The sequence below is a fragment of the Mus caroli genome, unplaced genomic scaffold (genome assembly GCF_978045245.1).
Source record: "Mus caroli unplaced genomic scaffold, Mus_caroli_1 scaffold_6, whole genome shotgun sequence".
NCBI classification, from domain to species: Eukaryota; Metazoa; Chordata; class Mammalia; order Rodentia; family Muridae; genus Mus; species Mus caroli.
This window is the reverse complement of record NW_028227261.1, coordinates 7,910,220-7,923,399: the sequence shown is the minus strand read 5'-3', so window position 1 is coordinate 7,923,399 and position 13,180 is coordinate 7,910,220. Positions and strand designations below refer to the sequence as shown.

Genomic DNA, 13,180 nt, shown 5'->3' with positions numbered 1-13,180 from the left:
TCCCTAAGTCCTGGAATGAGTTGTTGCTTTAGAGACGAGGTCTCACTGCGTATCTCTAGCTGGCCTCACACTCCTGAGATCCACCAACCTGACTCCCAGTGCTGGAAATGAAAATCGTGCACTACCATGCCTGGTACTCCCACAAGTCTCTGCACATTTCCAGTAAGAAAAGCAAGTGGAAAGCAAAGAAACAAAGCCACCGACATACGTTTTCTCTTATTTTAATTAGCAAATCTACAGGAAACCTTCATTGAATCAGGAGACATAATACAAATTATGGTGGTCTGTATACAAAATGTGGCACCAAATATGGCCTCTGGGGATGGTATATAAAAATAGGCATTTAAAATCTGCACCAGAGCTCGGTGTAGCAGCTGACACAGTTCTGATGAGGGTAGCCATGTGTCAGGCCCGCCTATGGACAGTGAGAGTCATTGGTCCTCCAGACTCTGGGTGACAACTATCAGCCCCAAGCTGGGGTCACAGGCAGGACACTCAAAAGCACCAGATGCCACAAACCCAGAACACTGGGGAGAACAGGAAAGAACATTCTGTTCCTAGGATTCTGGACCCTGATTCAAGCTCAGGGACTCTGGTAGACAAACCACCCTGACTACTGAGGAACTCTGGGCAATGTTTAAATATGTTTTCCTAAGGAAGTGACCCAGTGCTAACTCAAGGTAGTTTTCTGCAGGCTAAGAGCCTGCAGCCCCCTTCAGGCCAGCTGATTAGAGCGAAGCACACTGGAGATGGTATGATCATCTCCATGCAAGATGTTATACTCAGAGAGTGTACAGGGGACAGTGAGACACCTCCGGTCCTTTGGATATGACCTCACTGAAGCCACATTCTGAACAAGGCATCAGAGCACAGAGACATGAAGGACCCATGCTTATAGTTCTTTCTCTGGCAGGGCCCCACGTTCTGGCTGAGTGTGGCCAGGACTGCTGTCCACTGGCTCATACATTCAGAAGGTCCCTGCTTTGCCCATCTTGTGGCTCTGTGGAGAGGGGTTAAGTGTCCTTGACTCACATGTTGCTGTTGCCCACAGTCTGGCACTGGAAACAGATGGAGGGACAGAGATCCTGGGTAGGCAAGAGGAATACCAGGGGAGGCGGCTGGGAGGGGACAAAGCCCTTTGGGCTTTAAACGCCCATCCCACTGCCACTTCAGGTCCCAGAATCACTGTCTTCCTAGTGGAGTCTACAGAGGGAAGCAGCTCCCTCACCCACCATGCCATGTTTTACTGAAAATAGAGTGCTTTTCTCAGCCGCCCCAGGCTTAACTGTCTTGCTGCAGGGTGATCTGACACTTTCCTCCACAGTGGCAAGCAGCGAAGGGAGACATAAAGGACAGAAACGTCTGAACCACCAACTACACGAAAAGCCAGGAGCACTCCCTGCTAACGAGGGCCCTTCTCTAGCAGGCAGCACATTCAGGGGACAAGCGCTCTGTATAAATGGGGCCTGGCACCAATTAGTACAATTTCCTACGTGCCAAGGTAACGGGGCAGTACCATGCCTAGTCACTATGGCTCTTTTGGGACACAGCTCCTTCACAAACTGTCAGGGCATTCTGTCTAGAACAAGGGGGGAGATGGATTTTCCATCCTAAAGTGGCCTGATGACACCCTCTAGTGGAGATTATAAATAACACAGGAACGACACTAGAGTGGCTTCAGGGTTTCCCCGTAACATGGAACACAAACCACAGCCGATAAGCAGGTTATCTTTAGGAAGATAATCCCAACACACAGGTTCAGGAGTTTGCAGCCTATGCTGTGCACCCACCCTGGCCAGTGGCACCCCTTCTCAGTCTGGCTTCTGCACTGCCTGAGGAGGGGCTGTGCTGTGGTGGGAGTTGCTGGTCTCCTCAGAGTCTGGGCAGGCTGCCTGCTGGTGCCAGGATGATGCCAAAGACATAGAAAAGTCCCAGCAGGAGGTTGAGCTTGGCTGTCCTCTGGGGCAGCTTGTTGAAGGCCTGGCTGCGGAACTGCCTCTCGAGGGAGAAGGCCATGGGGATGGTGAGCAGGGGCAGTGCCAGGCTGATGCTGCAGTGCGTGGCCAGGATGGTGAAGATTAGGTAGGGCACAAAGAGCAGCGTGTTATAGAGGGCATAGGAGAAGGTGGGCCCGATGAGAATGGCCAGCGTGACGATGCCAGCCTCCCGGTCAGATTCCATGTCCCTGGTGTTGTTGGAATGGAGAATGGCCTCTGTGCTGAGGGCCAGAGGGATGGCGTAGATTAGAGGGAAGATGGCCAGGGATCCCACCTGGACAGCGTAGGCAAACATCACAGCCAGCGGGCCGAAAGTGATGAGGATGACGAGGTCTCCCAGGGCCACATACTTGAATCCAATTCCTGCGGCCAGAAAAGCCAGAGAGGCGGTGTGAATCAAGGGCTGGTCCAAGAGAATACCATGTCTGAAGAGAGGCTATGAGGGTGAGCCGTCACTGGAGCACCCCCAAACGACCCAATGCAGACTCAGATTTCTGAGTCCAACTGCCAGGTACCCGCCAAGTTTGCCTTTTAGGATTTGTCCCCCAGAAAAGTTTCAGCCACACGGTGCCCAGAGCTCCGGGTACACAGAGATGAGAGGAGCCAAGAACATGCAAAAGGTTCTATGGTCCAGAGCATTGATTTCTTCTGCCCTTCTCCAGCCCTGCAAGGCAAAATGTACAGCTTGCCTCCTCTCCTGCCTGCCCCCTTTCCCCACCGCCCCTGTGTCTTTTTTCTGGTTTGAAAGACCCCAGTGAAACACTATGGCATTTCACAGCCTATAACTTCCATGAAAAGAAGCTGTCACCCACGTAAAGAGGGAAACAGTGGAAGTTACCATGCAGTGTACCCCCGTGGGTCTCATCAGTCAAAACCAAATCACCCCTAGTGACCACTCTGCACCAAAGCCTACCTAGTCCCTTCCTTTAGCACCCTCCCTCCAGCCCCAGTACTGTACCACATCCCACTGCCTTCCATCCAGGTCCAAATCAGGCTCATCTTACTCTGGAATACTGCCACACCCTCCTGGTGGCTTTTGATCTTGTAAGTACCTCTCACCCTATCCTAGCATCTTTAAAACTCCGGGTTTGCCTTTTCTCCCAACACACACTCAAACTGTCAGCAACCCTATGTCTTTGGATTCAAAGTCCCAGCATCTGGCTTGTCCCAGCTGGCTCCCCAGTACTTGGCCCTGGGGCTGAACTGAACACAGAGCCACAGTAACAAACACTTCTAACTCAACAGTACTTCCCACTCAACCTGGAACAGGTAAAGCCATGTGCAGTGGTGGAAGCTGGCCAAAGACATGACCTTTCAAACTTTGGTTGCTACAGAAACCGGTGACGTCTTTGAATCTAAGGATGCTATAATGCATAGCTTCAGGATATCTGATCACATTTTAACCAGTCTAAAATGACAGGTGACAATGGTCTTCAGGGGATCTAAAAAACACAAGAACCAAGGACTAAGGTCTGGCCAACCTCACCTCTCACCTTGGTAAGACACCTTGGTGTCTGCTGGCACCAAATAAGAGCCCCTGGTTTTTTATTTGAATGCAGCATCCCTACAAGGCAGGACTGACATGCCTCCTCAGCTCCCCAGCACCAGGAAGCGCCCTGAACTAGGGAGCACATGGTCCCTGCATACTGCAGGTATTCAGGAAGTCTCCTCCCAGGCCAGGCTAGCATGATGCTCCTCTATTCTCACATTCACCGACCTATATTCCATAATAGGGCTCTGGATAGGGAAGAATTAACCTCTAGCTGGATGCTCCAGAGATCCAGCTCTCAGCTCAGCAGCCAATAAGAGTGACATGGAGGGCTGGTGAGATGGCTCAGTGGGTAAGAGCACCCGACTGCTCTTCCAAAGGTCCAGAGTTCAAATCCCAGCAACCACATGGTGGCTAACAACCATCCATAACGAGATCTGGCGCCCTCTTCTGGAGTGTCTGAAGACAGCTACAGTGTACTTACATATAATAAATAAATAAATCTTTAAAAAAAAAAAAAAAAAAAAGAGTGACAAGGAGCCTCAGCCATGAGCATGCTTTCTGACTTCCATTTTCTTCTCTTTACTGAACACTGGCCAAAGCCCACTGCAGGCTCTGTCAGTCCTTGCCTGGAGCCCCTCACTTTTTACCACAAGGCTGTTGTCCTACCTGTATTTCAAAAGGCATGACCTCCCCACTTCTGTTCTTCATCTCCCTCCTCCCAGCAGCTAGATTTACAGCTTGCTTCTCCTGTTGTCTTTATCTCTGACTCTAATGTAAGTGTTACTTGAGCTTCAAAACAGCGCAACACAACAGAACCCTGTGTCTTGACCTTAAGGAGGTCCTCCACTAAAACCAAGCACAAACCCACTCAAGGAATGAGAAAGGTCCAATAACCTTGACTTTATCTGATGCAATACAATGACTGAGCCTTTGGAAAGAGCACTTTCTCAGTGTGGGAGACATGGCCTAAGACTGTAGGTGCCTCCTGACTCAGAGATGTGACCTGCGTGGGAGTCTCTTTTTAAGCATTCTCACCCTTTGCAACGCCATGTTCTGAAAGAGATAGCACAGTGAAAACTGGGTCCATTTTCCACAGAGCAGCCAGAATGAATCTGTTAAGACCTACATCAAAAAGTTGGCAAGGGCCAAGTGGTAGTGCATGCCTGTAATACTAGCATTTGAAAGACAGAGGCAGGAGGATCACGGGTTTCTGGCCACACACAAAGAGGCTAACTCATGGAGGAAGCTGGCAAATGTGCAGAGCCACCACCAATCTCCCATGGCTGTGGTAGAAGCGGTGAAGGTACTTCTGAAGGAGCTGGCAGCTCTTTGTAGAATTGAACATCACCCAGCGGAGGCCACAACAGTTCCATTTCCAGGCATTTACTCAGGAGAAATGAAATCAAATACTCATAAAAAGACTTGAACATGAATGTTCAGTCACAATAGAAAAGACAGATACAACCCAAAGGCCCCTGAACAGGTGAGAGGAACAAAAGTGTGGCACGCCCCTCAACAGACGCTGTTCAACAATAAAAATCAGCTCCTGACATGCACAACAACACGGTGAGCTTCAAAAACATCACACAGGGCAAAAGAAGGCAGACTTAAGAACTCACACTGAGGCTAGAAGTGGTGGCGCACGCCTTTAACCCCAGCACTTGGGAGGCAGAGGCAGGCGGATTTCTGAGTTCGAGGCCAGCCTGGTCTACAAAGTGAGTTCCAGGACAGCCAGGGCTACACAGAGAAACCCTGACTCGAAAAAAAAACAAAAAAACAAAAAAAAAGGGAAGAGACCAGTCAGCATAGTGGTGCAATCTCTTAGTCCAGCAATTGAAGGCAGAGGCAATCAGATCTCTGTGAGTTCAAGACCATCCTGGTTTGAAAAGCAAGTTCCAGGATAGCCATGGCTCCACAGAGAAGCTCTGTCTCAAAAACAAAACAAATAAACAAACAACAACCCCTAAACGTTAGTAAGCATACTCATGACTTTGTGCTTGAAGAGCTGGAAGGAAGGAACTATGAGTGGGCTAGGGATGCAGCTCAACAGTGGAAAGCCTGCCTGCCTGCCTAGGCATGTGACGGGAACTGTATACACACACACTCACACACACACTGCCTAGCAAGTGAGGGGACCTGTATACACACACAAATGAAGAGGAGGAAAATAATGGCACTGAGTAAAATGAGAAAAATCCACAGGTAAAAAGGGTATCTTCGGAGAGATGACCAGGAATTTGACTGCAGACATGATCTAGGAGTGCCTAAGAGCTGGATGTGCAGTTCACAGGTAAGGCACACACTCGCCATGCTGTACCTGAGTAGAGAGAGAGAGAGAGAGCACTGGAGACTGTCCAGTCCCCAGCATCTATCCTGCTGAAGAAGTAGAGTTTATAAGCCTAGAGCTTGGGAATTACCCACTTAACAAGTGAGACTGGCTATAATCACCAAAGGAGCCATGGGAGAGAAAGGAGACCAAAGGCTGAGCTCTGGAGACTAAGGAGCTGAGAGATGGACAGGGATGAGCAGACTGCTCTGGTTGTAAGCTCTGCTGTCCTCCCCCTGAGCCTTATTCTCCCTGTGGACCCCAGACCTTTGCACTTGCTGCTGTCCCTCCACCTGAGCCACACTCTCCCTCTGGACCCTAGACCTTTGTACTTGCTGGTCCTTAAATCAGGCTCATTCTGAACAATGGCCAGTTCTGTTTCCTTCAAATCTTGGTTAAAATGTAAACTCAACAAGGAGAAAAAGGATTCCTTCAGAAGGCTCAAGCGTTGGAGAGTTCGATCCTGGGCTGGTGGAATGTTGTATTTTTAACATTTATGTGCATGCATCTGTGTGAGTGGATGGACACACACGCAGGCACCTGTGGAGATCACAAGAGGATGAGGGAGGCCCATAGAGCTGGAGATTTACAGAGGCTGTAAGTGGCCTGATGTGGTGGTGCTGGGAATCAAACCTGAGTCCTCTAGAAGAGCAATGAGTACTCTAACTGCCAAGCCATCTCTCCACCATCTCTCCAGACCAGTGGTAGAATTTTTAAATTTTATTTATTAAAAAAAAAAAAAAAACAAAACTGTAGCGGAGGGTGGTTCAAGGCAGGGTTTCTTTGTGTAGTCTTGGCTATCCTAGAACTAGCTCTGTAGACAAGCTGGCCTTGAACTTACGGAGATCCACCTGCCACTGGAGTGATAGGATTGAAGGCATGTGCCACCACACCCAGACAGTAGTAGAATTATTTCTTTCTTTTCTTCTTTCTTCTTTCCTCCTCCTCCTCCTCCCTTCTCTTCCTCCATGGACCACCATATCCACCCAGCCTCTGCTGGAACTCACTGTGTAGACAAGGCTAGCCTCAAACTCAAGATCTGCCTGCCTCTGTCTCCCAAGAGCTGGGGTTAAAGGTGTGCGCTACCACTGCCCGGCTGCCTCAGACCTTTTTAATTGCCCTAACTTTACACCTGGCTACTGGACAACTACAGTCTCTTGATTTTCTTCCCACTCCTTCAGTCTCCTTTATGTGGTCTCATCTTCCCTCCTCTTAGGCTGGAGGGCTACAAAGCCCATAACTGGTCCTGTGCTTCTACCAACACTCTCTCTAACCATCTCACCAGCCCTACTTTATCTATAGGCCAATGACTTCCAAATATCTGTCTCTATAGCCGGGCCTCCTCCATAACCTGGGCTGCTTTATCTAACTACCCACCTCACACCTCCACTTGGAGCTCTAGCACACATTAAGATGTCCAGAGTCCATCTCCTGACTTCCCTCCAAAGCCCCTGCCTTTTTCCCGTGTGGCATGACGTCAACTGTGCCTTCCAGTGGCTTCAGCCAGACTTTGAGTCAAGCTTAATTCTGTGGTATCTCTACCTAAGATCCAGTCCACTGGCAAACACTGTCTACCTCCAAAGTCCATTCAGAACGTGATTCACCTCTCTGGCCACTACCGTGAAGCAAGCCACCAAACCTCTTGCCTGAACCGCTCATGGGCCTCTGACTTGAGTCTCTTGCTTTTCTACCCTTGTCCACCATACTTATTATCTAACATGGGTCTCTGCTTTTCCACCCTTGTCCACCGTGCTTATTATCTATTCCCAGTGCATCTATTCCTAGATCATGACTTCATACTTCTGTTCAAAACCTTGCAATGACTCCTGCACTTCAGAGTAAAGACGCCCATTAGCCCAAAGGGCCTATACAGTTCGCAAGCCTTCCCACCGCTGCCCGGACACTACTTCCTCTCTTCCTTTACCCCCTGGACGACTTCCCCCGTGCACACAGTGAATTTCTTTCTATCACACAGGCACTTTGGCCCTTGCTGTTCCTGTCCCCTGGAGTTCTACTCCCGGACATCCACATGACCAGTTCCATCTCTCACTGCCTTCAGTCTAACTCAGGTATAACCTCTTTAGTGAGCCAAATGCCAGCCAAACGATTTAAAGCAGTCATCAGGGCCCCTTCTGTGCCCCGCGCCACGGCACTTACCGCCTCTTACACTCACTGTGACCTGCATCGCACTTCAGTTAATGAAGACCCAGATTCACAATGGTTCTAAGAGATAATGGCTTATATTCTTATTACACATTGACTCTAAGAGATAATGGCTTACATTCTTACTACACATTGACTCTAAGAGATAATGGCTTACATTCTTATTACACATTGACTTTTTGTTTTGTTGTGGTTTTTGAGTGCAAGCATGTGTGTAAAAGAGTTTTGAGGACAACTTTTCAACTTTTGGAAGTGGGTTCTCTCCTTTTACCTTAAGAATCCTGGAGATTAAGCTCAGGTCACCAGGCTCTGTGGTAGCGGCCATTATCTGTTGAGCTATTTTGCTAGCCCACTCTATGCTTTTTTTTTTTTGGTTTTTCCAGACAGGGTTTCTCTGTGTAGCCCTGGCTGTCCTGGAACTCACTCTGTAGACCAGGCTGGCCTTGAACTCAGAAATCTGCCTGTCTCTGCCTCCCAAGTGCTGGGATTAAAGGCGTGCGCCACTACTGCCCAGCTTAAAATTTTTACTGATATGTGTGTGCACATGTGTGCTGATGCCAACTGAGGCTCCAAGGGGGTGTTGGATCTCATGAAGCTGAAGTTAAATATGTTTGTCAGGCACCCAACAGGGTGCTGGGAACTGAACATGGGTCCTCTATAAAAGCAGTTTTATATATAGTGCAGTTGAGTTTCCCACCTTTGGGGAAATCACAGGGGTCAGCATATTGGAGTGCAATAGAGAAGTCTTGGCCAGGAAAACCACCTTTGAGATCATGGCATCTCCCTTGCCAGGTAAGTATGAACATTTATTTATTTCTGTATTTTTGTATATGAATGCTCTGTTTGTACTGTAAGCCTGCATGCCAGAAGAGGGAATCAGATCCCATTACAGATGGCTGTGAGCCACCATGTGGTTGCTGGGAATTGAACTCAGGACCTGTGGTAGAGCAGTCTGTGCTCTTAACCACTGAGCCAACTGTAGGGGGGTCTCCAGCCCACAGTAAGAGATCTTAAAGGCTAAGCCATGTCTCCATCAGGGGAGCAATGTTCATAATCCACTGCCAAACCAGTATTTTCACAACTTAAGGTTTCAAAGTATCCACGATACACACATTTTGGATTTCCAGTCAAGTAGCCTACTTTAGTAAGGCGTCTTTGACATGTCTACCATTCCTATGGAAGGTAGCAGTTTCCAGTTCAGGCAACTGGGACCTTCGAGCAGGAAACAGGCCAATTCTTACCTCCTGTGTAGAGAAAGGAGCCAGACAGGCCTCCGAAGTAGATGAGAGCCAAGTGTTCCAGTTTCAGAGCGGACAGGTAGTAGAGGCAAGCAGCACAGACGCAGCCCAAGGTGTAGAGGAAGACTCCAAATCGAACAACATCCTGGGGCTCCAGAATTCTGTCCACCAGAGTTCTGTCATCACTCTTTTTGTGGTCAATGCCCTTGGAAAAGTCATAGTATGTGTTGACCAAATTGCCGGCCCCGTGCACAGCCAGGACAGCCACTGCACAACCCAACAACAGCCTGGGATCCAAGACACCCTGGGACCTGTAGGCCAAGGCACTGCCCAGGGCCACAGGGGTGAGTGAGGCACTGAAGCTCCAGGGCCTCAGGGCCAACACGTAGGAGGCGCACTTGTGCCTCCAGGATCGTTCGGGAAGCCTGTCCTGCTCGGACCATTCGTTCTTCTGCGGGTCCCCGACCTTGGCTGTCTCTCCTGCCAGGATATTAATCTTCTCCCCCGGGGCCTGTACCGCAGCCATGGAAGCTACACGTGGCTAAAGTCAATTCTAAAAGTGAGCCACTCACGGGGACCGCCCCAGGACGCAGACAGGCGGGACAGCCTGGCCTGACCTTTCTCTGGTTCCGCCCCGGGACAGGGTTTGGGAGGCAGGGAAAACTGAAGACAGCAACCAGGCCATGCACCGCCACCGGGCCAGCGGCGCTGCCCGCCCACCTGTCACCTGAGCGAGGCCTGTCTGGGGTCGCCTCCCCCGTGCCACAACTCAATAACGCGCCTCAGCCCGCAACCCCTAGCGGGCGGCCAGCGCCGCCATCTTGTGCGTCGGCCTCAGGAGGCCGGCCCGGAAACCTGGACCTGGGGCGGGCAGGGCCGGGTGAAGGCCGGCGAGGGGCGTGGTCGGAGAGGGGTGTGGTCAAAGGCCAGAGCACAGGTTCAACAAATAAGCTAAAAGCAAGTCACTGGAAAGAAACAGCTGTTTAGCCCTCCTGGGATTTCAAGGCGTATCGCTTTGCGTTATACTGGGCAGGTTCACTTACTGAAATAAGAAATAAGACTCATTTGTGGTTACCCCAATAAATCCTACGTTGAAAGTATTGTGCGAATTGCTGGGCTGGTGGTGCATCCTTCTGGTCCTAGAACTTGGGAGACGACGACAGGAAGAGAATTCAAGGACATCCCTTATTATATAGTGAGTTTGAAGCCAACTCAAGCTTCGTGAGATTATCTTTTTGTTTGGTTTTCGGTTTTCAAGACAAAGTTTCTCTGTGTATGTAGCCCTAGCTGTCCTGGAACTCACGCTGTAGACCAGGCTGGCCTCGAACTCAGATTTACCTGCCTCTGCCTCCCAGGAGCTAAGTAAGATTAAAGGTGTGTGCCACCACTGCCCTGCAAAAAGGAAATGGAGAAGAGGGAAGGGAAGGAGAAAGGAAAGGAAATGGAAGGGAAGAGAGGAGAGACAGAAAGAAGAAAAGAGAAGTGTTCATAAGCAAAGAGCTTGGAGAAGAAAATGCGGTACTATGTGATGGAACATATATGTATAGCTGGAAGAAAAAGAAGTAGGAAGCTTTCTGTGTACTAAGATGTAAAGACCTACAAGGTTTTTTGTTTTGTTTTTGGAGACAGGGCCAGGGCTGATGGCTCAGTGGTTAAGAACATTAGCTGCCCTTCCAAAGAACAGGGTTTGATTCCTAGCACCCCCAAGAGCTCACAACTGCTTGTATCTCCAGTTCCAAGGGATCTGACCCCCTATTCTGGCCTTTAAAGGCACCAGGCATGCATACATGCAAGAAGATCACACTATATATATATATATATATATATATATATATATATATATATATACATACATACAGGCAAAACACCTATTCATATAAAGTCCAATAATAAAATGGCAAGGGCCTATATAGCTCAGGCTGGCTAGAAATTGGCAATGTAGCCCATAATGACCTTGAAATTTTGATCCAACTTTGAATTTCCTCCAACTCCCTGAGTGCTGGAATTACAAGCATTCACCCACACTTGCTTTTATGGGGTGCTGGGGATTCCACATGCTAGGCAGAATAATCGACTATCTGAGCTACATCCCAACCCTACAACCTGCAGGATTTTGTGAACAACCTAATGTGGGAACTGACCCTGAGTCCTGTGAAAGAACAGCTAGTACTCAACGAGAGTTGAAATGTTAGAGGGAGGGGATGCTGCGATGGGGATGTAAAGTGAATTTTAAAAATTAAATTATCGGGAAAAATTAAAAAAAACACGAATAACCCACACAGATGTTAGGCCAGGCACGGTGGCACATGCCTTTTAGTCTAACACTCCAGAGGCAAAAGGATCTGTCAGTTCAAGGCCAGTCTGGTTTACATAGTGAGTTCCAGGACAGTTGGGGGACTGTCCAGTTTACATAGTGAGACCCTATCTCAAAACACCGGAAACAAACAAACAAACAAACAGTGAAAAAACAAGTTGAGGCTGGGCAAGGAGGTGAAAACTTGGTAATCCCAGCAGTGGAAGAAGGGGCATGGTGGGGGGTGGGAGTCAGACAGAGACAGGTCACAGAGAGTCTATAGGAGGTCCTAAGAAATTCCTTTTATGTCTTTTGTCTGGCATTTAGACAAAACCCAGCATTCCCTCGGGAGCTTGAAGATATAGTTCCTAATTGCTAAAAGGGGTCCGTTCTTATAAATCTGAGGGCTTCCATTAACATATGACTAAGGTGAGAAGTTAGCCTCTAGGCTCCCTCAGTCCCTACTCAAGAGTCCCCATGGCAGCTCAAGGGCTCCTTTTCTCCCAGGTACACAGTCTCAGGTAACCCTGGAGGTCCATCCTTACACATCACAGATAGCATCCATCCAGATCATAGAGACCATCCATCGACCCTGCCCGCCCCCCCCCCCATAGCTTCTCTCTGCTTTCCCGAGACAGCCTTGGCAGTTGGAAATAAACTTTTTCTTTTTTCACCTATGGAGCAGCTATTTTGATTTCTTTGCTGCACCTGTTTCATTCCCTTGAAAGCCAATCTCACCTGGAACTCTACATAGCAAGTTTTAGGCCAGCCAGGGAAATTACAGCAAGGTACTGTCTTAGGAAAAAAAAAAAAAGTTAGACATAGTGAAGAACACCTTATTTCCTTAATTACCTTAACCAAAAGTGACAAGACAAAGGATTTAGTTCACCTGCCAGTTTGGTTCCTGGGCCACACATTAACACTTGCCTGGCATGTAGATTTTCTGAAAGCTTTATTTCTTCAACAGTTCTTTTCAATATACAAATAATTGGTGGCACAGTCTAAAGAAAGTGTGTCTTCCCCAAATCTCATTACATTTTAGTTGGCATTTCCCCAAATTAGTATCTAGGAAGTGTTGTCAATGCTTTATAAAGGCTTGTATTGTAGCATAACTTGTCCTTTGGTGTGTTTTTAATTTGTTTTTTAATTTAAAAACATTTAACGCTTTCAACTAATTGGAAATCTTTACCTTATTAGCAAATATTTATCTGCATTGTCATTACTAATAGCTTCACATATTTCTTTTAATATTAATGTGTTTAATAGTTCACTCAAATTCCTAATTCAAGCTATTTAGGAATTTTCAGTGTATATTACAACACTGATTAAAAAAATAAAGATGTAAACAAAAGATCTGCATTAATTTCATTTGAAATTTTTTAATTATACATTTATATATATTGGAGCAGGTTCTCTGGAAGGGCCTTAAACACTGAGAAATCTCCCTAGTTCAACCTTGAATTTCTGACCCTCTAAACCTCCACCACCAGAGTTCTGGGAAGACAGTCGTGCACTTTACACTGCTGGGAATTGAACCCATGACTTTCATGCCTATCGGGCAAACACTCTTTATTTTTGGTTTTTCGAGACAGGGTTTCTCTGTGTAGCCCTGGCTGTCCTAGAACTCACTCTTGTAGACCAGGCTGGCCTCGAACTCAGAAATCCACCTTC

General features: G+C 48.0%; 1 protein-coding gene and 1 pseudogene across 1 annotated transcript; both read right to left on the bottom strand.

Annotated features, from left to right (window-relative positions):
- Positions 1-211: 211 nt before the first annotated feature.
- Positions 212-10,049, bottom strand: Ubiad1 (UbiA prenyltransferase domain containing 1). The gene is made up of 2 exons (XM_021159724.3): positions 9,220-10,049; positions 212-2,360 (listed from the first exon to the last, which is right to left on the bottom strand). Exons 1-2 carry the CDS (start codon positions 9,740-9,742, stop codon positions 1,873-1,875), a joined length of 1,011 nt encoding a protein of 336 aa, XP_021015383.1. The 5' UTR covers positions 9,743-10,049; the 3' UTR covers positions 212-1,872.
- On the bottom strand, positions 8,627-8,778 carry LOC115030986 (U1 spliceosomal RNA; annotated as a pseudogene).
- Positions 10,050-13,180: the final 3,131 nt, after the last annotated feature.

Coding starts and splice junctions, on each gene's coding strand:
- Ubiad1 (XM_021159724.3), bottom strand. CDS start 9,742: ATGGCTGCGGTACAGGCCCCGGGGGAGAAGATTAATATCCTGGCAGGA. Junction 2,361..9,219: donor CTCCTTTCTCTACACAGGAG/GTAAGAATTGGC, acceptor TTCTGGCCGCAG/GAATTGGATTCAAGTATGTG.